We start from the raw sequence: 25,911 nt of genomic DNA on the forward strand, positions 1-25,911 counted from the left end.
CACTATGTAAGAAATAGCTTTGCTTGAAAATGAATGATAATTACAAACATGACTAAAAAATGACAATTTAGAGAAAGTTTATAAAACAATTAGAAGTGACAGTATATTTCCCATCCTTCGAGTGATGGACTTTTTTTGTTATCATTGTAGCTCATCAGATAAGTCTTACATTCCTGCCAATGTCAAATGAGCCACCATTATTAATTCGCAAAAGCTGTAAGAGCTCACTCATTCTAGACGTAAAATGTTCAATTTAATATTATTTCTTTCATTTCGGGTGTAAAATTAAATGTTCAATTGCGAGACGCACATAACAACCGACAAGGGGTCATTCACAGAAGATAGCTGAAATCATGAGCTCATTTCAACGTCGTGTTACACAGCAACGAAACATCGCACAATATTGTGTGAGCACTCGTTATTTAACGTAAATTGTATTTTTTTTCAAAAAGGTTTTAGCTTTTCCTGAGATAACTTAATATTTTTGGTGAAAAATTATGATAACTGCTGAAAAACACGATTTTTCGTAAAATTGTCGAAATTTTATGCTCTCTTCTGTTCCCTGTAACTAGAGAACGAATTATTGCTGATTGTTGTACGACCACTCATTTTAAAGCAAATTTAATGCACTTTTAAAAAAGTTGTATGCACTTTTTGCAGAAACCCGATGCATAATATCTAAAAAAAAAAGCGCAAATTTTTTAGTGCATTTTAACGTTTTAGGGCCTTTTCCTCCCTTCCGGTCATCGGATCGTGTCGAAATTTCAGTATGTGGTCTAGGTAGTATAACTAGAGAGATTCCCACAAAAAAACCTTTTGTTGCAATTTATTCCGGGTTGACCCCCTTTTTTCGCTATTTTGCCCTGACTATCCCCCTGGAGAGCATTCTATCAGAGGGACCTTCAAGAGGATAAAACTTTGTAGGAGTTGATCCCCTCTTAAACGCTGAAGCACTTAACTTCGTATGATCTGAAGTGAACCTGAAAAAATGTATGCCCTGATAGTTTAACATTCTGTATACTTTCTTGGTCGTTAATGCTCATAAGTTCTTTTTTATTTTATTTTCATAAGTTCTGTTTTTATTTTTATATTCTAGTTCATTACATCTAATTGTATCCTTTTGACAGGAGACAAGGCGAAATTAGAAAAAATGTTGCAAATGGCGTGGACTTTTGTAAATGATAGGTAATAATGTCTTATTTGTGCATATTCATTGAAAAATTCGAAAAGTAAATAAATAAATAAATAAAAACCCTTTCTTACAATCTAGTCGGGGTTTTAAAAAAACTAGAACTTTACGAAAACGTAAGATGGGGGATTTTGCAAGTAGGTTATGCTCTCATCTACTTCCAGCAGTGCCATTTAAGAGAGCAAGAACAACTTACAAGAACCCTTTTCCCTAATTTGAATCTTTAGAAGCAGAAATTTTGTCATAAGTTTAGCAAAAGTTAGCTTAGTCGAAAAGAAAATCTAAGTGGAAGTTTTGTTCAAGGAGCACGAAAAAGTTAGGGAATTTGGACGTTTTTACCGATTGATAATATGCCCGTACATCTAGTAGATGTAAAAGAAATGAGGCTTCATAGTGCATAAATTTGAAGTGGAAGTACGAACAATTTTCTGAGACTTCGAATTTGAAAAGATGCCACAAAGAGCAAGAGGTTTAACATGCGCACTTTTTGCATTTATTCTTGTAACTTTTTAAATGCTCCGTGATTTTTTTACCAATAAATTGCAATCGTTACGGAGATGTCTGAAAAAGGGAGACCAGAAAAACCACTTTTGTGAAAAGTGACACATTAATGATAATAGTAAAAAAAAAGAAGCAACACCAATAAATTCAATTAACGGAACCGGACGGGAGAGATAAGGAAAGCATCGAGAGAACCATGGGAAAAATAAAGTTGCGAAATTGGGATTCGAACCCGGAACTTGGGGAGTGGGAGCCATTGTCCCTGTCCACTACACTACACCAGATTATGTTGAATCTGTTGTTGTTAATCGGTGAACAAATGTATGATACGAGCACGGCGAGTCGCAAAGTCATTAACGTCGTTGTGCACCCCAAAAAGGTGAAACAACTGGGATCAGTTTTACCCTTTACCTGGGGGCGCTTCCCAGATGACATGTCCAAAAATTTCTTATGTCCAATTATTGACAAGTCCAACCAACTGATGTCCGAAAAACTAAGTTGTCCGCATATAAAAAAGTTTATTTATGGAAGTCCGAAACTATGGAATGTCAAACAAAGGTACCATACAATGTCCAATACCGAGGAAGTGGCGTCTGTACTCGATTCTGTGAAATTAAAAATGCTGTTTTTTCTCACCCCCCCCCCCCCCCCAACAGAAGGGCCCATGTTAATTTCTGTCTCAAACTAACATAACATAAGTCATTGATGGATATTATGTACAGTTAATGTTCAAAATTATTTCACATTACGACTTTGCATCGAATGATTTGGTTACTATGACTTCAAATGTTTCAATATTTCTAACCTCATGCACCATTCAAAATGAATGCATGCTTTGCATGATGAATGCTACTACCCTCACTGACAATTACACAATTACAATTAATCGTTGAAACCAAAATTAGTCCGTTGTTTCAGTAATAATGTCAAGTAATAATAATTCAGTAATGGTAAATATTTTGGCCTTTTGAAATGGGCCTGTTGCAAACTTTTGCTAGAGCAAAACTAAGAGTTGTTTCCTACAGATAATGCCTCAAAAATCACGATGAGCGCATCGGCAAAGTCTGAAATGCACTCATAACTTCACAATCTGCGTAAGAAATTTGCGGTTTTTTGAGCTTCCCGCTTCGAAAACGATACTACGGTACAGGTGAACATTTTGTTAGAGGAGTCGTTCCATTGGCGACAATACTCATCATGGCCGACGCCAGTCCGCCAAAACACGTGTGATGGGACGAGATAACACCTGAACAGGATTAAACCACATAACAATCGGCGTGTTTACGTTCATATTTTCCTCGCCCGCCTTAATTGACCTTGAACTCTCCTCGAATTACGCGAGGAACTGCGCAAGCGTCGGCCATGATGAATATTGCCGACGATGGAGCGACTCCTCTAACAAAATGTTCACCTGTGCAGTAGTATCGTTTTTGAAGCGGGAAGCTCAAAATAACGCAAATTTCTTACGCAGATTGTGAAGTTATGAGTGCATTTCAGACTTTGCCGATGCGCTCATCGTGATTTTTGAGGCATTATCTATAGGAAACAACTCTTCATTCTGCTCTAGCAAAAGTTTGCAACAGGCCCATTGGACTTAATGCATTTGCGCGCATGCATTTCACTAATGGACTTATCATGTATACTTGGACCTTCAAAATCTGGACATTATGATTTGAACGTTCCGCCTTTGGACATTAAAATTTTGAACCCAACATCCGTGAATCCTGGGGGCATTGGCAAAAACGCTGAAAGACGTGTCTTATAGATTTTTATGAACTACAATTGGGCCCAACGCAGATGGATTTGGAGGAGGTATGAGCGTAAGGTCCCCTTGTGAGTAAGATTTGCGGATATGAGGTACTAATTTCGAACAAAAACGTATCAAAATTCTCGTAATATAACTATTTTTTTGGACCATGGCGAAGTGATCCAATTTTAAAATGTAACCAAGACTGTCATATCACTTTGAATGTGCTTTGCCCATAATCGTCACATAAGCTACTGGCTTCTATGCTTGCAATATTAATAGCAATTTCTTGGAAATTCGACTAGAAGTAGGTATATGAGAAAAATGTTTCTACCTCACCACTTCAAATAATATCCTCTCAGGCATTTCAAAAGAGTTCAGAACATGCAATATGCTAAAATCACGAGAGTAAGTTTAAATCTTTCCTTGTACTGTGAATGGATTCCTGCTTTCGTTTTCACACTTGCCTAAGCACAGGCTCCGTTTTTATTTCTTTGACTAGCATACACCAAACAACAACTTGATGTATGTCAAATATCATGGTTTCCAGTTTCATCAGCAGCTCAACTAGAAGATCAAAGAGCTTGATGCAAAAACGGCTTTTTTCGCCCCCCCTCTGGAAGTTCTTCAGACTTTGTCTATTGATTACTCATATTTGAGCGCTTCTTTTCCCAAATTTTCAGACCCCCAAAAAATTTTGGGGGGGAGCTAGGGGGGGTGGAAGTCAAAACCTGTGAACCTCGATATCTCTTGAAGAAAGAAAGATATCGAGGTCCGGTTTGGACGAAAAATCGTCTAAAATTGCATACTTTAAGCTTCTAAAGGTCGAAATCCCGATATCACATTTTTAAGTTAACATATGTGCTTATATCCAGTTTTTAGGTCTAGAAAATTTCTTTTAAACGAAAAATTTACAAAGATCTCAATTTTTTATTTGAGCCAAAACCAGTTTTTTAAATTGTTCGTCTTTTTCCGCATCCAACGAGTGGTCTATTAAGCTGGGGAACCAAACGGTTCCGGAGTTATGATCGATTGAAGTTTCCGCTCAACGCGCGCCGACCGATTTTCGCGCGCAAAAAAGTCGGATTTGACTGTTATTAGATCAGATTGAATGTTCAAACTGAGCAAAATGCTTTATTAGGGACTCTTGAGGGTAGCTGAGTTCAGAAATTACCGATACTTCCAAAAAATTCTCGTTTTTAAAATTGAAGCTTCGGAGAGGACCACTGAGCGGCCGGTCGGCGCTCAGTGGGCCTCTAAAATAGCGCTGCGGAGCTGTAATTTTAAAAACGTAAATTATTCGGAAGTATCTGTAATTTCTGACCTCAGCTACCCTCAGGAGTCCCTAATAAAGCATTTTGCTTAGTTTGAACATTCAATCTGATCTAATAACAGTCAAATCCGACTTTTTTGCGCGCGAAAATCGGTCGGCGCGCGTTGAGCGGAAACTTCAATCGATCATAACTCCGGAACCGTTTGGTTCCCCAGCTTAATGGACCACTCGTTGGATGCGGAAAAAGACGAACAATTTAAAAAACTGGTTTTGGCTCAACTAAAAAATTGAGATCTTTGTAAATTTTTCGTTTAAAAGAAATTTTCTAGACCTAAAAACTGGATATAAGCACAAATGTTAACTTAAAAATGTGATATCGGGATTTCGACCTTTAGAATCTTAAAGTATGCAATTTTAGACGATTTTTCGTCCAAACCGGACCTCGATATCTTTCTTTCTTCAAGAGATATCGAGGTTCACAGGTTTTGACTTCCACCCCCCCTAGCTCCCCCCCAAAATTTTTTGGGGGTCTGAAAATTTGGGAAAAGAAGCGCTCAAATATGAGTAATCAATAGACAAAGTCTGAAGAACTTCCAGAGGGGGGGCGAAAAAAGCCGTTTTTGCATCAAGCTCTTTGAGGAAATCCATTAAAAAATATGAAGTCAATGCAAAAGATATCTTGAAATATTTTTCTTCAATAGGTTCTTTCATGTACTCTATTGTAGAGCTCACTCACATCAAATAAGTTAATGCATTTGCAGACTGCATCAGGAGATTGCGTGACGTTAGTTTAGCATTGAAAGTAAATGTAATAATGAAGCTATCATGGTATAAAAGTGTTCGACCTTATTTAGCAGGGACTCAAGTAATAAAATATTTGTTTTCATTGCTGTACCCCGTATCATACTTATTGCCAGATGCTGGTTTGTATAGTTTTGAGCCACTAGTAAAATTTTTTTTTTTTTCAGTTTATGCACAACTTTGTCTCTGCAATGGGAGCCAGAAGTTATTGCTGTTGCTTTAATGTACCTAGCAGGGAAATTAAGCAAATTCGAAGTGGTTGATTGGGCAGGACGACAACCGAATCACCTTCGTTGGTGGGATATGTTCGTTGAGGGAGTCACAATGGACCTTTTGGAGGGTAAAAATTCTTCCGATTCTATGCATGCAGCTCAAATTTGTGAGATCGCTCCATCAAATGAGTGTTTCTTAAGCTTTCTTAAATTTCAAAATGCAGTCACCACTCAATCTCTTAAAGTGAGAAAACAAGAAGGCTCTCTGGGTACCTTCATTTCTTCATCATTTTTTACGAAGTATTCAATCAAATCTTTTACTGTTTATGAAAAATGGTAATTTTAGTAAATAAAATATTTTCACTCCAAGTTGATTTTTTGAAGGTGAAAGGATTTTCAACTGAAATGTTTACAATTTGTTCCCTAGATATTTGCCACCAAGTCTTAGATTTGTATTCACAACCTCAGCAACCGAATTCTCCTGATTCTCCACCAATGTCTCTGACGTCCAGTACTAAAAGAGAGCTCAAATCCGTTCCAATCGTAGCTCAACCCATAGCTCGTTTATCTCCGGTAAAGCCTATCCAACCAATAGGTAAGTTTTTGGTCATGGTGCACTTTTGGATTAAAGTGGACTTCTCAACATTCTGCAAAGTTTACAAAATTGAACGTAAAAACACCAATATTACATTGCTAATACCAAATAATGGATTTCATTGTTTTGGTATATTGTAATTTTGTATTCCGTTGGCCTCTTTCTGTGTAGTGGTCATAGCGCCGCTCTATGGCCCCAATAGCTCGATTTAAGCGGCAACAAATCGAAATAATGAAGTTTGGAAAAAGTTCGATTTCAAGACGTAGATCGATAGCGCAGACTGTAGAGAAGACTCCTGTGTTATATCAACTCGATTGAAGCACTAATAAAGATGTGACTAGCTTGGGAAGTGCGGCGTGCGGAGCACTTTCGAGTACGATTCCAGTTACCGAGCGGCGAGTGAACAGATTGGCCCAGATATTCCGGACCACATTTCACCAAAAACTGCTGTTTGTCAAACCGCCGTCAACACCTACCAAGCGGCGAGTAGGCCTTCGGCTGTGCTCGGCAATCTTCGTAGCCAATCAGGTTGCCGCTCGCCGCCCGTAATCTCGAAGATGGTTCGGCTCCTACACCTACACCCAATCTACACCACCCTACATTTTTCAAATTTTGGCATTCGGCCTGATTCTCCTTTCCTCTTTTCCGTAATTAATAACAATAAAAAATTCATTTAGTCATTACTTAGCGGCACCTTGACCAATTTGTGCCTAGAGCCTCTACAACTTGGCAAGTTTGGACGTTACCTTTTGAACATTTCATCCCTTCCCTTTGAATACTCTTCACATATCACGTGGGACTTTTATCTGCATATTTACTTGGCTTTTTTCGTAAAGGATCTTTTAAGAAGTAAATTCTCTCGATAACTTATTGGGGATGGTCAAGTTACCAATTAGAGCCCACCATTCCATGCCATTATTATTACAGGACAATGTTTCTTTCCTATAATTTGGTAGGCACTGTAAGAATAATACGTAACTTCAGTATTTGATCCGTGCCTTAAAAAATGAGCCACTTGTGGCAGAACCATCTTGGTGATGTTCTATAGGAATTTTAACCTTATTCTATTTTTTCAGCAGACGAACCTCACATGGTTACTTATAAAGTCTTGCTTCATTTTCCTTGAGTTCTACTTAGTTTAGTGCCAAACAACAAGAAAATTCATGGAGAAACATGCCTTAAAGGTGATAGTTCCCCCTCATACTTACCTACTGTCAGAGTTCCGATGGAAAAAATTTTGTTGTCATAGGTAAATACGGTTTCCATTGCTTCTTCAGCTGCTAATAGACAACTATGCAGGTTTGCTGGAGAATTTGGTGACTGCTAGGATTGTTAATTGGTATCTCCGAAGTCTGATTGTTATAGCTACACTTGAAGCATTGGCTTCATTGCAACGCAAAACCAGAACCTTGGAGAGACCAGAGAACATCCATAAGAAAGTAAGTGAGGAGCAAGGTACCTATCATTGTACATCCATCTAGTTTTCACAACTACCGTTACTGGAGATTTAGGATTCAGATTTGCACATCAACCAATAAGTTTTTCGCCCCATGATCTTGAGATAGAGGCTGCCATGCAAGGCGCAGCCAGGTAGTCCAATGCTCATGGCAAGGCGCAGCCAGGTGCCAGGTAGTCCAATGCTCATGCCACTCAATCAACAAAGATCGAGCTCCATCGCGGATTCTAGCGGTGGACGGTGCCAAAGCGGAATCGCTTATCCACATAGAGGAGCGGCAGTGTAGCTAGAGATATTCACCCGTTTGAATGTGGATACCCCTCGTCGGACTCGGAGTCCAGGCGCCGCTACTCGCGGCATCCGGAGCGGCTTTGTAGCACTGACGCAAGCGGCCCACGCGCGGCGTCACGCAGCGCGTTCCTAGCGGCAGTTCTGACTGATAATGAAATTTATTCGGGGTTTTTGTTTCTTTTACAAAGCATCGGATCTTCAGGAAATAGATCTATATCTCAAGAGAATATAATTAAATTTTGAGGCTAAAAAGCTCAAAAATAAAATGTCAAAAATACCTCTGAAAGAATTTCACAATCCATGAAATTTTTTCTTGTATATTTTTCACTTTATTCCTCAGTTTTTTAGCTTCAAAATTTCAGAAATCAGGCACTCTAGAGATGTAGATGTACTTCCTGTGGATCCGATTTTTTTAAAAGTAATCCCAAAAGAAAACTTAATTTTTTTAAAAGAAAACTTATAGTAAAGACCTATACTTATAATGTACTTATATCAAAGTGTTTTCGATAGGTACACAAAATACCAAGTCAAAGTTATTAACTAAAGTTATTTTCCATATTACCTCGAAAATCTATTTTTCTAGGAGACAAATTGCCTCTTGGATGAATTCGATATGTCGCTAATAAAACTTTTTATATTGAAATACTAATTATATGTGATTGCAGGAACGTTAACAGAAATTCTCATAATTATTTCCCCTATGGCTAACTAGATTTATTCTCAACAATGTAACAAAGGAGAACATTTAAAGTCAAGAAAAAAAGAAGAAAAGAAAAAAACTCAGATGTATACCAACAAAGATATTTTATTACCATTATATCATTCCAAATAGACTCGTTTCTAAATTTAAGATGTACATTGATGATGTACAAGATGATCTTTTCTCTAGGGCAAACTAGAGATTTAAGAGAAAATTTTATTACCTAGTTCAGTTTTTCCATTAATTAAAAAAGTTGATGTATGGAACACATTGCACAAGTAATAAGCATAATTTGTATGAAAATAAGAAATTCTGGAGACTAGCCATATCTTAAAACATTGGTTTTGATAACTTATTATTCTTCTACAACCCTGTTGATAAGAGTCTCCTCTCGGAATCGGCACTATTAAGTAGATGTAAGAATTATTATCGATAAAATTGGAAAGCTGACGAAAGAACAGTATTAATGACTTTAGCCGTATTTGATGGAGCCTCAACATACGTCCAGAATAGGATGCTGCAAATACTTTCTATCAAATCTCATCGAAGCTGACAATGAATCTTCACCACTTTCTCAAGGAAAATATAACTTTTGCCACTTTATCATCAGATGTCGTTCCAAGGGTATATCCTTCATTCCTCACAAAAACATTGAAAGACATTCAACTCCATATATTGTTGAAAATCCTGACATTGAAGGATGCATGTCATTGAAAATCCTAAAACATGTCGTTAGGAATTCTAGGATGATGAATGACATTAAACGGCGCATGTCATTGGTCATCCTACGATTATGGATGACACATGTCATTGAAAATCCTAGGATAATCAATGACACTGAAAGACACATGTAGCTGGTAGCACAAAGGGAGCATGTTTACCATAGAGAACCCTGCAAAGATGAATGAAGTTTGATGTAGAAAATGTATACTAAGGTATTGATTGATGCGCCACATCTAGTCCGAATAACGCTTACTCCAGTAACTCTTCATTAGTCACCGGTGTAAAGTATCGTGAGATTTTGACTGCGAGACCCTCAGTTTTGGGGGGATGGAGTTACACAATGTCTATAATTTAAGCTTAATAAGTTATAATGATAAATCATGACATTCAGATCCACTTAAATGATGCCGACAAATACAGCTAGATCACTAAAAAGTATGACAGAAAATATTCAAGGCTTTGAACTACATAAAATCAAAATTTTCAGGTAATATACAGCACAAATATGTAACTCAAACTTGAGAGGGCATCAAACTTGCTGAGATGATGTTTCATGATGAGCATCAAAAGAAACTGCTTTCTACAGTTTATCAAAGTCCTTCTGTGTTGAAAGAGTATGCGTTAAGAAATTATATAAAAAAAGACTCACCAAATATAAAGTTCTTCTTTAAAACTTAAATTCAGAACACTTTGGTTTGACCTACTGATTCAGATATTTAGGCATTTCCAACACTGAACTTAAGTACACTTTTCTTCTTCGTTTGAAAAAATTAATATCTGGACAAATCAAACTTTGAAAGTCACTTTTTATGATTATTTAAGTTGCCTACACTAAATCTTCCTTGATATCAATGTTGTTTGAAGCACTAAATGATGAATTTTGAGGTGATTTGATTTTGCTGCTAACTCTCTACCAATGATTGCTCAGATACAGGATGGGCAATCAGATCATAGAATATTAGCCGCTTGGAAATTCCAGAATACTTGGAAATAAATCTGAGTGCAGATGCTCGTCTGGAGTGAGGCCACTGAAAAATAGATGAAGAAAATGACATTACACATTAGCTTCACACCTAATAAACCCAACTTATGTTTAGTTCTTATACATTTACTCTGTAAAAAGAATCAGCGATTGTTATCATTTAAATATTGAATACTTCAGAACTAACGCATAAAAGTTCTGTGAAAATCACCATTTCATTTCCGTTGACTTCTGAGAGACTCCGCAACCCCTTGAGGTATGTTATTGTGAACAAATACTCCACACCTAACAAGGAGCACCCAGCAGGTGAAACCAAAATCAATTACTCATTGAGTTCAGCTTATCTCATCCGAGATAGGTTACAATGGACAAGGACAATTCCAACCCTGAGCACAGATGAAAGTACTTAGCGGAGAAGAAGTGAGATGCAGTCTGAAACTCATTGATTAAGTATATACGTCGACAACTCATAAGCAAGCTCACTGCTCGAGTGCTTACACGAGTCTACAAGATATAAGCCAGTGGTACCTTGCATTAGCCAAGTAAGATTCGAATAGACTACAATCACGAGAATTTTGGCTTATTAAGCTGAATTGTGTTCTTGCCGAATTAGTAATTCAACGTCTGGAGGACAACTGAGGATCAGCTGTCCTGCACTTTCGCAAGGAAATATGTTGAATTCAAACAAACAGAGCATGGTACAAAGTGGTAGGGAGGTTAGCTCTGAAAAGGAAAACTAACTTTCGTCCCTCAGCGAAATAACTAACTAAGAGATAAATACTTCGGCTTTGTTTCTTGCACGAGCGGCAGAATTAAACACCGGTAAAGAAAATGAAAACGCAATAAAAACATGGGGAAAATACTTACTTTAACAAGTGGACTTTACAATCAATTCCATAAGCGCTCACGACTCAAATCACAACAACTTGCCTGTTGAAGGACGCGCGGCGCGCGCATCCAGACTCCTGCATTTCTCCGCAACTCCAAACGCACTACACACGCGGCTAGATGCGCTCGCCTGGACTCGTACCCGACTCATTTTCGTTCAACCGCTAGAGACGGTGGATGAACACCGTCAGAAGCGCGCTTATCAACTCAGTCTCCAATCTGCCGCTAGAGACTGTGGACGGAGACTGTAAGGAGCGCGCTTAGCAATGCCATCTTCAATCTACTGCTACATTTTGTGGATAACGCGAGTATTGGAGCGAGCTCCTGTACGGGCTAATGGATCCAAATGACGGAGCTCAATCTTGCTAACTGGGATTTTCCGGTTCCATTGTTAGAGAAGAAACAATTGTTTCTTCTCTAACAATGGAACCGGAAAATGTTACTTTAGACGCGCAGGAAACTTCTTTGGTCGAGATGAAGAAAGAAACGTAAATGAAGAAATGAGTCCGGAACATCTCGACCAGGTACAGGAGGCCGCTTTGTTTACTTTAGGAGTCCGGAGTATCTCGCTCCAATTTCACTTGAAACCACAATGAACAGATCAACGCGGTAACTGATATCTGATTTAACGAAATGGATAGATGGATGCGGACGAAAGTTCTTTTGTCGAGGTGAAGAAACGATAACGCTGAGAAAATTAGTCTGGAACATCTCGACGAGATCCGCTTTGTTTATGTCCGGACTATGTCGCCGTTTGTTTGTTTACATTAGGAGCGAGTTTGACACCGATGACAGATTTTGGTCTTTGATGAGAATTTGGTCTGGAATATCTGGGCCAAACGCAAAAACCCCGAGCGGCAGTGCTGGGGTTAAGGGCTTGTTTTCGTTGTTTCACCACACCTGAAAGTGTTTGGGCACTTGATTCACAAAATATAAGGTAAAAAGATGTTTCATGCTGAAACTATTCTTTTTTATCATATCTAATGCTCTAGATTAACCCTTAGACATAGTCAGTTTTTCAATAAAATCGCAAAAGTAGGATCCTAAAAGTATAATTTGCACCTCTGAGCACCTTGTAATTTTACTCGGAGGTTATTGTCATGACTCTAGACTACCTTTTAGTCTGAGTGGCAGATCAATCATCCACAATCGCCTCAAGTTATTTCTCGTGAAAAATGACGTTTTCGCGTTTCTTAGCACTTACTACAATTATCTATCATATTCCATTGACCATGACTTTTATCATGTTCCATTCTCATATTCTATCAAATCATGACTCTAGATTACCTTTTAGTCTGAGTGGCAGATCAATCATCCACAATCGCCTCAAGTTATTTCTCGTGAAAAATGACGTTTTCGCGTTTCTTAGCACTTACTACAATTATCTATCATATTCCATTGACCATGACTTTTATCATGTTCCATTCTCATATTCTATCAAATCAAATGCATTAGAGCCTAAATATGTCCAGGCAGAATAATACGAGTTGATGGGGCTGATCGGGAGGAATTGAAACTTGTGCTCAGGAACAGCGAAGAATCGCCTCGGGAGGCTACTTTCAGGCCCCGTAAACGTTTTTTTTTTGACGTTTTACCATGTTTCAAGCATATCATCTATCAAAATGGATATATTTTAGCATAAGTTAAGCTTGGCAGACGAAAACGAGTTTAAACGGTTGATCGGTGGGACTTGAAAGTAAGTTCCCCGAGTGATGAAATCGTCTTGGGAAGCCACTTCGAGGTCCTGTTAAAGTTTTCTTTTGACGTTTACCCATGTTTCAAAAACATAATCAATCAAAATGGATATATTTAAGCTTAAGTTTAGTTGGCAGACGAAAACAAGTTCAAACTGCCGATCGGTGGGACTTAAAAGTAAGCCTCTGGAGCCATGAAACGTCGAAGTATTATCCTGAGCTGTCTTTTTCAAGTTCCCTTGACAGTAGTGTTTGAAGAAGTTCTACTATTAGCTCCTTATAGTCCATCCAATGCAAAATTTAATTTTTAAGTTTAAAAAAAAAATCTCCCGAGAATCGAACCCGAGACCTATGGTAGACGGGTGAGATGTGATGTGCACTACACCACCGCGTTGCCGGGGTGAGTGTGACTCAATTTGTGGTTTCTATACAAAATGTTACCACAGTTATTTAAAAGTATAAAAATGTTAAAATGGATTTTTTCTGAAAAAATATTTGCATATTAGCACTCAGCGACCCAAAAAACCCCTAAAAATTCATGTTGCGAGGTTTTCAACATACATATTTGATTTAATGCCGCTTAAACCGGGCTATCGGGGCCATAGTGCGCCGGCTCTCCGATCACGAGGTCCTAGGTTTAATTCCTGGCAGAGCAACCTGATTTCGATGGTCTCAAATAGTGGTTGCCTGGGGCTTGTTAATTTATAGGGACTGCAGGAGGATGGAGCCATAGTTGAAGGCCTAGAATTACCCTCCAGGGGATGTTTGAAGTGTGCAAAAAATCGGGGAGAGGGGACAAGGAATCATTCGGAAATGCACTGAGTTGACTTAACGTTCAAGGACAAATTTGTTCTTTAAGTGTTCTCTTTTAGTGCCAGAAGGACCACAGTGATAGAACCTTAATTTTCTCATTTCAAAGACTATGGAGATGGGCAGCATGCATTCTGTGGTTTTGGTTAAAAAAAATGGGATTTTCGGGGCTTGGGCAGGCTTCCTAAGAGCTCTTAAGCAAAAATGCTAAAACATATTCTCCAACTTTTACATAAGGTTTCATTCAAATTGATGATCATTAAATTAAAGAGGTGGCCACAGTAACCTTCTCTCGTAAGTCAGTTTTTTTAAAAATTGTTCACTGGCTCTTTCATTCAAGATTGGAAATGGACGTATGGACCAAATAATCTTACAGTTCTTTTCTTTGTTATTTTCCAGTGACAGGGGCCAAGCTAAAGACTGATTTGAAATCACAAACAGATGGTCCTGGCCTTCCGCCAACTTCAGTGGACGTAGTGCCCAGCCAGTACAGTTACCCTCCCGGAGTGACTTCATACACTAACAGCTCATTTTCTGCTCAACCTTTTCCACAAAATGTACCTCTCCAGTCAACCTCTAACTCCTCTAGTTATCCTCCTTCCTACCCACCCTCATATCCTCCTGCTCAAGCAAACTCACAATACCTACCTCCCTCTAAATCTCACCACCCACAACCACAACAACCTCCTTCTTCTCAATTTTATCCTGCCTCTCAGTCATCTTTCTCCTCGAGCTACCAACCGCAGTAGGTCCTTGACTCAATCAGACCGAGAAGTTTTATCTATGATTTCAATTTTATATCTTTTCCAATTTGAATAAAAAATTACAAGGAAGTCTCTATAATTGTTTTAACTAAAGTAACTTATCTCCTCTTGAAGCATTTCAATGGCCGGTGCGAATCCACTTACCTGTCATATTTCATTTTTGCTTTGAGAAACCAGTCCTCGAAATTAATTTCTCGAGAATTTTTGTGATTTTTCTTCACTGTTACAAAAATATTCTGTATAAACCAGGTGCTCCAGAGCACCCGTTCACTAGGTATCTTTTTCTTGGAAGCCCGAAAGTTGAGCTTCGGGAAGAAATATATCCAGTGAATTAAGCCCAAAGAATTCGATTAAAATATTTTCAGCTGGACAAAACCCCATGGGGGTGGGGTTAAGGGGGTGCTCCCCCGTTTCTCGCATATTTCGTTTAGGAAGAGTACTTTTTGACCTCGGATTCAAATTTTATAGCCAAAAGTAAGAAACGAAAATTTTACGGCTTTGGAGGGCCGTAAGTAGAAAATTTCAATTAGTCAGGGTATATTTTGACTTCAGATTTGGATTCTACGCGAAAGGTTACGTAGAATTAATATGACGTACGGCCAACTTGCTCCAAATTACTTTAGAACCCTAATCCCCCTTAAGAAGCCGTGTATTTTTGGAGGAAAAAAAGGGGCTAAAAAAAATTTGGAGCAAATTGGCCATGCGCCATATAAATTCGACGTAACTTTCCGCGTAGAATCCAAATCTGAAGTCAAAACATACCCTTGGCATTTGAAATTTTCGGGGGGTCGTGGCCCCCGTAATTTTGGATCAACAGGCGTCATGTGGCACATCAGTCAAATAATATTGGCGTCCTCTTCCAGGGGACTTTCAGATTTTGAAAATCGGATTTGCTCAAAGAATGCCCCAAAATGCACAGCATTTCCAAAAAAAGGGGGTTTGGAGGGGGGAAAATGGAATATGTAGTTCTTACTTTTAGCCGTAAAATTTAAATTCGAAGTCAAAACATACCCTTCTTATTTGATATTTGCGAGAAACAGCCGGACACCCCCCTCAATAACCTCCCAAGATGGGGCTTTGGGCGACTGAAAATATTTTCATTGAATTCTTTGGTGTTGTGATTTACCCCTGTGAGTTTTCGTCCCGCAGCTCAATTCTTGAACGTTACCAAGAAAAAGATAATGGACGGTGTTCTGGAACACTTGGTATATTTCACATTACAAAGTTGGCTTGATTTTCTTCGAATAAAATAATATCGTAGCAGAAATTTTGAAACACTGCGATGGAGATGAGCGGTTTTGCACTTTGGCTATCGATCTGTGGAATAGCAAAATCCCAACAAATCTTAGAAAGAAAACCCAAGAAATCCCATGTCGACCCATCATTCATAACGGAATTACTGACTCACGAGGGGGGGGGGGGGAGTGTCTCCCCCCTGAATTCCCCAGAAGCAGTGATCGCGATTTTATCGACGTCGATTTATTGCAACATTATCAGATAGAAAATCACGATAAATTGCGATTTCATCGCATTTAATTGCAATAAAATTGCGATTTCATCGCATTAAATTGCAATAAAATTGCGATTTCATCGCATTAAATTGCAATAAAATCGCGATTTCATCGACGGCGATGTGTCACAATATTATCGGGAGAAAAATTGCGATAAATAGAGTTAAATTTCGATTTTATCGAACGCGATTTTATAGATCAAATTGCAATTTCTCATCAACGCCCACCAACGAATGAATGACGCTTAAGAAAGATGTTTCCATGCCGCCGCCGCCGCCCCCCCAATTAAGATGAAAATGCGCCAACTTCTGAAATCGCCTCTGCATGGTCATAAAAGTAAGGGTATGAGGTGGGGTCGGAAGTGAGGAAAGGAGAAGTGGGGTGACGCAGAGTTTGTTTTGAGGGGTTAAATTGCAATTAGCGGAGGTGTAAGAACGATTCGATACGGGGTTGAACGTGAGGTTTGGATGGTGGGAGGTGCGCCCACACTGAGGAAAAATTTTTGGCGTTTTCACCAAGGTCCTTAGGTAGCTTCACAATCTCACTTCAGACAGACAGGTAAGCTTACCTAAAAACCGGTATTTTTACTGGTTTTTTCAGGTAAGAATATTACTTTAATTGGTAATCAATTCCCGGCAACTTTACCATATTATCTCGGTAATTCTACCACATTCGATAAAAAATATTGGCGTATTTACCAAGGTCCATCGGTAACTTTACCATCTCACTCTTATTGGTAATTTTACCGAAACAGAATGATAAGATTACCAATAGAACCTTATTTTACCAACCGTATTTCAAGGTATGAAATAAAATACAGAGGAGGGAAAGTAAAAAAAAAAAGTCCAATGAAAACTCGGTGTCAGTCTACGCAATGACAGAAGTTGTCAGGTTGCGAAGCGCCGATCCATCTAGGCTTGAATTCGCACTCACTAGCCATATGAAGGCCATAGCCTAGAGGCAATGTGCTGGCCTACCACCGCTGCGACTCGGGTTTGAAACCCTGCGGAGGCTCCGGGGATTTTACGCTCGTCTTCGTCAAAGGACCTGACGGCTGAACCTGACTGAAGCCGCCTGTGAGTCCGCCGCACAGGTCGTATGGCTCGCGGCGAGATACAGCGCAAACCCCATTTTCTTGGCGATTTTATCGCCGATAAAATCGTAAAAAAATCACAATTTAATTTCAAAACATCCCGATTTTTCCGTTGATAAATGCTATTTGGGAAAATGTTAGTTTATAAAAGTGACGCAGAGGCTTGGGAGAAAGAAGCCGTTAAGTCAAGTAGTTGACCCCAAAGAATCCGCATTTGACACCACTGTAGCTCTTTAATTAAGGTTTCGCTAACAAAGTACTGCAGGGACCCTAAATTTGTAAAAATTAGTTAATGGTCCCCCTTTGCCCCGTCAGCAAGGCCTCGGGGGACTATGACAGATCTTTAAATTCGGATTTCATGGGGTCTGTTACCCATGAGAACATCTTTTTCCCGAGCCTTTATGTCAATTTAGCGAACTAGCATTTTTTTGAGGGGGCTTTTTAGGATGACTCATTTTGATACCTACGACTTTCGAATTTCCACTTCAGATGGTTTTTGGTCCAAAATTAAAAACGAGCTCAAAAAATTCAAGATCGGATGACCACTTCCCCTAACATTACCTCCTCCACAATTCTCCCTCCTGTAAAGTGCGTCGGCAAGTCATGATACAGTAAGTTGCCATGGTAACCGAGTAATGTAAACATAGATTTGATATCATGATTTTGCGCCAGGGAAAGATCTCTCCATCAGTTTCATTCATACATGTTAGAATCTACCTACCTAAGCTATGAAATCGAAATCAATTTTTCTTTTACCTGTTCATGTTTTAGTTTTATGTACAATAAGTGTGAGCATGGGAGGAGGATGGATATTATAGAACTTTCATTTGGCATTGAAATGAACACATGAGGACTCGGGAATTCCCCTGTATCAGACATGAAATTTCATTGCCAAGTTGATCTACCTTGTAATGTAAAAGTTCTTGGCTGAACAAAGTGAAAGTGAAATGGCTTCCAACTTGTGGCAAGACAAGGATATAAGATTTGATGTACCTAATGCGTAAGTCAATTTTACCTTTTAATTGGGCCGTCATTAAGTCGCTTTCTTGTGCCACCACAAAACTTTCAGGGTATCTTCTGGAGTCCCTGGGACCCCTTCTAGCAATTAAAATTTCCGTATCCCGGAGGAACATTCAAAATGGCGGCATGTCCAAAAATCGAGAGTTTCGAAGGTGCTCCCACAAATCCACAATTTTCTCATTCGAAAATCTGTCACAGATATGCAAAATTGTCATGGAATAAAACTTATTTACACAAAATTTGACCCCAGAAACTATGTTGGACCTCTGCGTCCTTTTCTTTTAGTGAAAAAATATAATTTAATTGAAAGATTCTTGTCACAATGCTGAAAACCCAGCGACTCTAATGCTTCAACTGCATGCCAAAAACTTCATCACACCTTCTAGTTACGTGATTTATGAGGTTCAAACCTCAGAATCCCTACCTCTTCCATAAGAGACAAATCTCATTTCCTCGTAATTTCCTGTTCTATGGCATTTGCAGGGACGGATTTACGTTTTTGGCGCCCTGTGCAGAAATTTTCGAGGCGCCCCCCTCGCACGTCCCCCCACCCCCGCCTGCGCATTTCCCAACCCGACGGTCTTCTTTGGTTACTACGTGCTAACTCTAACTAAATACGAATATTTCGAGTGAGTGAATGATTCTGGGGCAGAAACCAAAATCAGGTACCTGTTCCTGTTACTGTTAACTACGAAACTAAGAGAAAGTTTGACCCTTAAAGTCTAGGGTCAGGTCATTTAAAAGATGGAACACAATACAATCAATCAACAATCACAGTTTCTGAACTTTCGACGCAATTCTCAATTTTTTCAGAGTTTGGAAAAAAAACCCAAAATCTGGCACCCTGTGCAGCTGCACCGATGCACCATAGGTAAATCCGGCTCTGGCGCATTTGCAACAAAACCTATGTTCCAAGTTCTCGTTCATAAAGAAACTGTGGCAGCTGGCTCAGTCTTTTTATTGAACTGTCTAAAAAATGCAGAGAGCAATGATAGCCTCCCAAATTTCATGAAACTCCCCCCCCCCCAAAAAAAAAATCCAAGATGGCGGCCAAGATTACCCTCTCAAAATAAAATTCTGCTGCAAATATGCCGTGTTAAGTGATGAAAAATATTCGTTCCTTATTTAGTTTGAAAAGATACTTGTTGGGGAGCCCCCCCCCCCCCTTTTGGAAGCTCATATATGTTGTTCAGCCGAATCCCTCCATTTACTCTAAATTGCGGCGATTTTTGCTATTTCATTTCGTTTTTATTTCGATGCCCAAATTGGCAAGTATTTTAAACAGTAGACCTTCGATGCTGAAAACCCCATACGTAGGACATCCCGAGGGTGAAACACTTATTTTTTTGGAGGATGTTTTTGCGCTTTAGAGAGGCCAACTCTGAACGATCCACACCACATTTTTCATTGAATTTTCACCAATTTTCACCCTCTTTTTTGAGTGACCTGGCAAGCATACAAGAATTGGGCCTTCGATTCTGCAAGACTTCTTGTCATAGAAGATTATGAAAGGAGGGAGATTAACATCCCTGTACGAAATGATTCTTGCACATGCTGCATTTATCAGAACACGGAAGAGGGGTGCATTTAACATTTTGATCCAAGACTAATCATCACACCTTTAAGTAGTATTTAATGAGAAGTTGGACGCAAAGAATGACAGCTCTGCCCATTTTCTAATATGCTTAAAAAGTGCGGTGGAATCGGCTGGGACGCACATGGTGAAAGTAATTTTTCACAAAATCTAGGGATGTAATTCTTTTTCCTTCTTTCTTCTTAAAAAAAAAAAAAAACCTTTGGTGGGCGTTTAAGTGATACCAATGCGCAAGTTTTCCGTGTTAATTTTATTTGATTTCCGAAAAAAGCTGTTATCAGTCCACCATAGCCAATAGGCAAATTATACATGGCTATTCTTGCAGCCATCTTTGACTTTAGAACTTCCCTATTTGATTTAAGAATTTTCCAGGAGTAGCCCCGCAATTGGTAGAATCCCAATTTTAAGGCTTCATTTGAAAAGTTCGATGAAAAATACGTAGGATCAACAACAAATGGCTGAGGGAAAAGTAAAATTATAGGCAGACTTAGAGATGAAGTTCAAAAACCTTAATCAGCAAATTTTAACTTTGGAGAGGAGGATCATACTTAGCTCTCTGGGAAACGCGTTTTCGGAAAAAACCGGCGCTCCGCTTCGCTCCGCGCCGGTTTTTTTTTTTTGGGGGGGGGGGGGGGCTTCGGCCCCCAAGCCCCCTTAGGACGCGCGCTTCGCGCGCTTTTTTTAATTTGAGTGTCCGGCCTCAGTTGTTCTGTTTTTTAAGTGACCCGCGCGTCCACCGCGGGAAGAGTGTATTTTCCGAAGGGAGGGACGGGGGCGGGGAGTTATCAATCTTTGGAGGTTGGATTTACGTTTACACTGTTGGAGGCGTTGATTATTCGAATAAGGACTTCATGTCGCCAGATTGCAACAACAATACTCATGTAATGTCTGATATGAAAAAATGTCAACAAACGCTGTGGCAAGCTTGAATGACGATGGATGAAACTCCATAACCCACCGTGCGACAACATGGCCGTCTTGTCCACCAATTATCAGTTTGTAACCCACTGTGCGGCAATATAGCCATCGTATCCACCAATTATCAGTTCATCAGTAGGTGACCCATTGTACGACAACATTGCCGTCTTGTCCACCAATTTTCAGTTCGTGACCCACTGTGCGACAACATTGCCGTCTAGTCCACCAACTTTCAGTTCGTGACCCACTGTGCGACAACATTGCCGTCTAGTCCACCAACTTTCAGTTCGTGACCCACTGTGCGACAACATTGCCGTCTTGTCCACCAATTTTCAGTTCGTGCCCCACTGTGCGACTTCCCTCCTCTTTTGCCGCACACCCCCCGCCTAAAACTTTCAAAGCTCGCCATTTTTAAACGGCTAAACCGATTTCGTTCAAATTCAATACCAGCCTAGAACTAAGTAAGATCTTCCTTCTGTAAAAATTTCGGAGGGAAAGCTTTTAATTTGCGCGAGTTATTGCGCCCACAAAATTGAACCTCCCCCCCACTTCTCGCCCCCACCATTCGAAATGTAATACTTCGATCTCCGTTTTTTTTTTCGCAGAATGGTAGTCCTGTTCCTTTACTTCACATCGCAAAAAGTTTCACTCGGAAATTTTTTAAAATGAGGGAAATATAACCAAGCAAAAATCGGAAAAAACACGATGAGTCGGAAATACATACATAAATAAACACACACACACACACACACACACACACACACACACACACACACACATATATATACACATAATATATACATAATATATAATAAAGCGAACTTCATGAGTTGTATAACCGTAACTTTTTATTTATTTTAAACAAAAAATGAAATGAAAACCCAAATGAAATGAAATCCCATGCAAAGGGTGCCCAGGGGTCTACATTGGGCAGACTTCACAGTATGTACATAAGCGCCTTGACGGACACAAGTTTAATAAGCATGAAAAAACGGCACTTAAGCAGCACGTAAAAGAAACAAACCATCAATTTGATTATGATAACACCAGAGTGCTAAAACAAGAGAAAAATGAGCAGGTCCGTTTAAATTTAGAAGGGTTAAGCATCCTTAAAAATAACAACGCTCTGAATTCACGGACAGAATTTTCCCATTTTGAGGATTATTTGGTAGGTACCGATACCTTTTAATTGTTACCCATTGTTTTGTCGACCATTTATTAATAGCTGTAACTCAGGCAACAATGTTTGTAATGTTCATTAGATTGTAACTATCTTTTCCTCTCTTCCCTGACCGTGTTGGATCGGAGGACTAGGTGTTTATTTCTCGTTTTTCCTTGTTTTGTCGCCTCAGTCTCTGCCGGATGATGGTGCGAATAATAAGCCACCGCAACGTCGCATTGTAAAAAAATTTTTTGCTTAAAATAAATAAAAAGTTACGGTTATACAACTCATAAAGTTCGCTTTATTAAACATAAAATAACCATGAAATTAGACTTACATATTATATATATATATATATAATATATATGTGTGTGTGTTAATTTATGTATGTATTTCCGACTCATCGTGTTTTTTCCGGCGCATTTCCCGCAATGATGCCCCGGTTCTTACCAGCTCTGCAACGAAAAAAGAGGGGGTTTTATGGATGTTTCCGTCCTTAAAGTGGGCGGCAGTTCCTGTGTTGCAGTTCTCCGACTGAGCGCTATGTTTCAAGGGTTCTCGTCAAGTTCTACAATGGTTTCGGGCATCATTTCTGGCGATTTTCTCGGTTTTTACCCGCTCCGCAACGAAAAATGAGGGGGGCAGCAGGGGTGTTTTGGATGTTTCCGTACTTCAAGGGGGTGGCAGTCCTTGTATTTCAATGATCCGACTGGTCGCAACGTTTCAAGGGTCCTCCTCAAGTTGGACATTAGTTTCGGGCATTATTTGTAGTGAATTTTCCGGTTTTTACCCGCTCTGCAACCAAAAATGAGGGGGGCAGGGGGCTAAGAGTTTTGAAAACTCACTTTAAAGTCGCAGGCTGCGTTTGCGTTAACATTGGCAAGAAGTTCCACTCGGATTTGATGCTAAGTTTGAAGATCTTCTGTGACTTTTCGCATTTTAATGCAATATTTCATTGTAACAGGCCCATTCCCCCCTACGGGGGGGCTGTGGTGGCCCGGGGGCAATATGAAGACTTCGGTATCAGACTTGGAGTATTCGAGGACTGTTTGAAAAGAGAAACGGTATGTCCAAGAGCCGCCGAAGCTACTCCAAAAAATGAAGGTACGGACCCCCCTAACTTTTGACAGGGGGGTCAGATCGACTTCCGGTTTGCGCCAAAAATTTCCTTTTTCATGCTCTTTCTAACGATGTATCACATGATGGGGGTTGCCATTTGAAATTTTTGAGTTGCCCCCCGCCCCCCCTCCGCCTGGGGGGGGGGGGTGAAGAACTGAAAAGTACCTCAAAAAGTTTCCCCCTCAATATGAGGAAGGACGCCACAAACCGCAAATCGATATCATAATTAGAATTAAAGTTATGGCCAGTGGTGCGTAACTTTTGAATAACCCTGTATGATCCATAAGACAGTACACTGACTGCACCCAAAGCCCAAGGTCAAACTCGGACTCTGTTTGAGGAAGAAGATTGCAACCTTTGGTTGGGTTGCCATAAACCTGTCGAAGCGGTGCGATGACATGGGTTTTTCCGCCCTTCTGTCTATCACCAACCCTCGATACCGAGACTCTGTCCCATTGTCTCACTCCTGTCTAAATCTGACCCTCAAAATTTAAAAACGGCAAAAATGCAATTTTTTTTTAAATAGGTATTGAAAAACCGTTTTTACGGTTTACATTTTCTGATTCGCGGTGAAATTTTCAGGCGGACATGGATATTCCCGAGGGACTTTGCCTTTATTAACTCACGCCCCCCCCCCCCCCCTCTAAGAAAAAATCTCCTCAAAGGAAAACTATTCAGAATGCTTCCAAGCAATTTCGAGGGATTTTTTTTCCCCTTCTAAATTTACAAAGAAGTTCAATACCTCGGAAATGAAAATTGGTGAACTGATTTCGGGAGAAATTGCTCTTGAATCAAAGTATTCAGAAAAGAGTTCTTATCGGATTACATTATTTTATCATCTATTTGCTTTTAAGGCAAGGCATGCAGCTCGCTCGAGTCACTCACGAAGCAAGTGACAGAGGGTCCAGGGGCGGAGCCCTCTGCTAGATGCGAGGCGAGCCAGAGCGGTTAGTAGTTAATTAAAATGATATAAACGCGCATTAAAATAATGACGTTCCATTGTACTTTATGTACGATTTTGCAAAAAATTACATCCTGTAATGTTGACATCTAACTGATAATACGACCAAAATGAAAATTAAAAACTTTTCTTTGAGCATTTGAAGACGGATGTTAGCTATTTTGGTGGTATTTTTACAATTATATCCAAGTTAATTCTTATACTTAAACGGTGGTGAATTATATTCAAAGCAATATTAAAGACAATGTTCTTTTGTAATTATTACCAACAAATAATGACGATAAGTTGTTTTGGTTTTCAAACGAAGAGACTTAAGAATGGGACCCGGAGAAAAAGTGATTGATCAGCTGGATTTTGTAGAGGACACTAAAGGAAACGGTGGCGATAAAGGAAAATTAATCATAACAAATTTGAGGATCATTTGGCACTCTCTGTCGGTGGGCAAAGTTAACATGTGTAAGTATTACAGTATTCCTTCTTTTAATGGAAAGGTGCAGAAAAAAATACCACTACTCTTGCAAGATTCTTTTTTGCGTCGTGTGTCAGAATGGAGCTCTTGCATGCGTCAGGGATTTGCAATTGAAATACTTTCTAGCATGTAAAATTTCGTGAGAAATTTACTTTTTAGCAATTTTCTATATTCTTGGCAAAAAGGCTAGTTGAGGTAACACAAGCCACGAATGACACCACTTGCTTATTTCAGCCCGTTGATTTTTAAGTTAGCTTTTAACCAAAATAAATAATTGAATGGTAAGTCTACTGATATGATTTAAGGATACCGAATTCATCGGGTTTTATGTGTTTTTTTTTTGTTCTTGGTTCTGACGAATGAAGCTATTGGATTCTCATGCATAATCAATATTTCATCAAAAATGGTAGTATCAGTAAGTATATTTTAAGAACATTTAGACCGGCACCTGTATGTTATGTTATACTGACTTTTGAGTATCAGTACTTGCTGATCTGAAACAAGCGAGCTTTCGAGAGCTGATTGCATCAGTAGGTACCAAAATTTTGAGAAGCATAGGAATCATTATCCTGAGATTGCTAATGAGTGTAAAATAAGCATGCTTTGGTTAAAAGTAAATGCTTTCATTGTACCAAATCATCGAATAAAGTTACTTCAAGGACATGGACATTGCTAACTTTGGAAAAAGTCAAAAATTTTTGGAGGTTGTCTGTCTAAGGTAACACTGTGTGGCGGCTAGCCACCACTCCGCCAACCAGCGCAGCTCATTGGCTGGAGCTCGACACGGTCACGGCTACGTAAGCCGCGAGCTCATCTCTCTTGCTCACTCCGCGCCCGTCAGTTACACGGGACTCACGTCGTACAGCACCCAGCGGAGCACATGCAGCCGGCCGGCTTGCCCCTTTCCAACGGCCCTGTTTAGGGCCACCAGACGATGAGCACCTCTCATGGCTTAGTCCATAACTATGATGTTTATCGAGCGACGCGAGCGTCTTTTCAGTTGTTTCTTCTTTTCTTCAAGTGAACCGCGCAATCACCGCGGGAAGGAAAGTGTATTTCCCGAAGTGGGAGCAGGAGACTTGGACTTTACCTTGACCCACTGTGTGACAAACGATTTGTCCAAAATCCTCCTTCCCCTTATCCACTGAGCAACGAAAAGATCGTCCAGTAACTTCCTCCCCCTGACCCACCGTGCGATGAACAGTTGGTCCAAAAACTTTTTCCCCCTGACCCGATGTGCGGCCCCGCTCCGGCCGGCTCCCCTCATACCGTGCACCCCCCCTCCCCGCCTAAAACTTTCAAAGCTCACCATTTTCAAACGGCTCAGCCAATTTTGCTCAAATTCAATACAAAAACCAGGAATATTGATGAAAGATTCTTTAGTAAATCGGTAAAAAAACATAGAGAAATAATCTCTAAAAGTAAAGACAACAACAGA

At 39.7% G+C, this 25,911-nt stretch overlaps 3 protein-coding genes and 1 long non-coding RNA gene across 10 annotated transcripts in view; 3 read left to right on the forward strand and 1 right to left on the reverse strand.

The window, feature by feature from the left end:
- Positions 1 to 14,705, forward strand: part of CycK (cyclin K) — a 39,630-nt gene extending 24,925 nt beyond the window's left edge. For 6 of the 7 annotated variants that reach the window (XM_072296349.1, XM_072296350.1, XM_072296353.1 and 3 more), the window contains 4 exons: positions 1,128 to 1,185; positions 5,679 to 5,851; positions 6,151 to 6,318; positions 14,262 to 14,705. In XM_072296349.1, the coding sequence (XP_072152450.1) occupies positions 1,128 to 1,185; positions 5,679 to 5,851; positions 6,151 to 6,318; positions 14,262 to 14,611 (749 nt within the window). In that variant the 3' untranslated portion in view covers positions 14,612 to 14,705. The remainder of the gene's footprint in view (positions 1 to 1,127; positions 1,186 to 5,678; positions 5,852 to 6,150; positions 6,319 to 14,261) is intronic. The other variant, XM_072296355.1, reaches the window with a different exon arrangement.
- On the forward strand, positions 6,377 to 13,351 carry LOC140223889 (uncharacterized). The gene is made up of 2 exons (XR_011899188.1): positions 6,377 to 6,717; positions 12,220 to 13,351. It is a non-coding gene; the product is annotated as an uncharacterized lncRNA (long non-coding RNA).
- The window catches only part of LOC109038537 (transmembrane protein 179), a 71,477-nt gene continuing 54,418 nt past the window's right edge, over positions 8,853 to 25,911 (reverse strand). Inside the window, exon 7 of the mRNA XM_072296357.1 lies at positions 8,853 to 10,516. The gene's annotated coding sequence lies outside the window, so the exon portion shown is untranslated. The remainder of the gene's footprint in view (positions 10,517 to 25,911) is intronic.
- Positions 14,855 to 25,911, forward strand: part of BBS5 (Bardet-Biedl syndrome 5 protein) — a 26,779-nt gene continuing 15,722 nt past the window's right edge. The window contains exons 1-3 of the mRNA XM_072296456.1: positions 14,855 to 18,230; positions 24,312 to 24,460; positions 24,839 to 24,888. Of these exons, the coding sequence (XP_072152557.1) occupies positions 18,178 to 18,230; positions 24,312 to 24,460; positions 24,839 to 24,888 (252 nt within the window). The 5' untranslated portion in view covers positions 14,855 to 18,177. The remainder of the gene's footprint in view (positions 18,231 to 24,311; positions 24,461 to 24,838; positions 24,889 to 25,911) is intronic.

This window comes from Bemisia tabaci, chromosome 2 (assembly GCF_918797505.1).
Source record: "Bemisia tabaci chromosome 2, PGI_BMITA_v3".
Classification (NCBI taxonomy): domain Eukaryota; kingdom Metazoa; phylum Arthropoda; class Insecta; order Hemiptera; family Aleyrodidae; genus Bemisia; species Bemisia tabaci.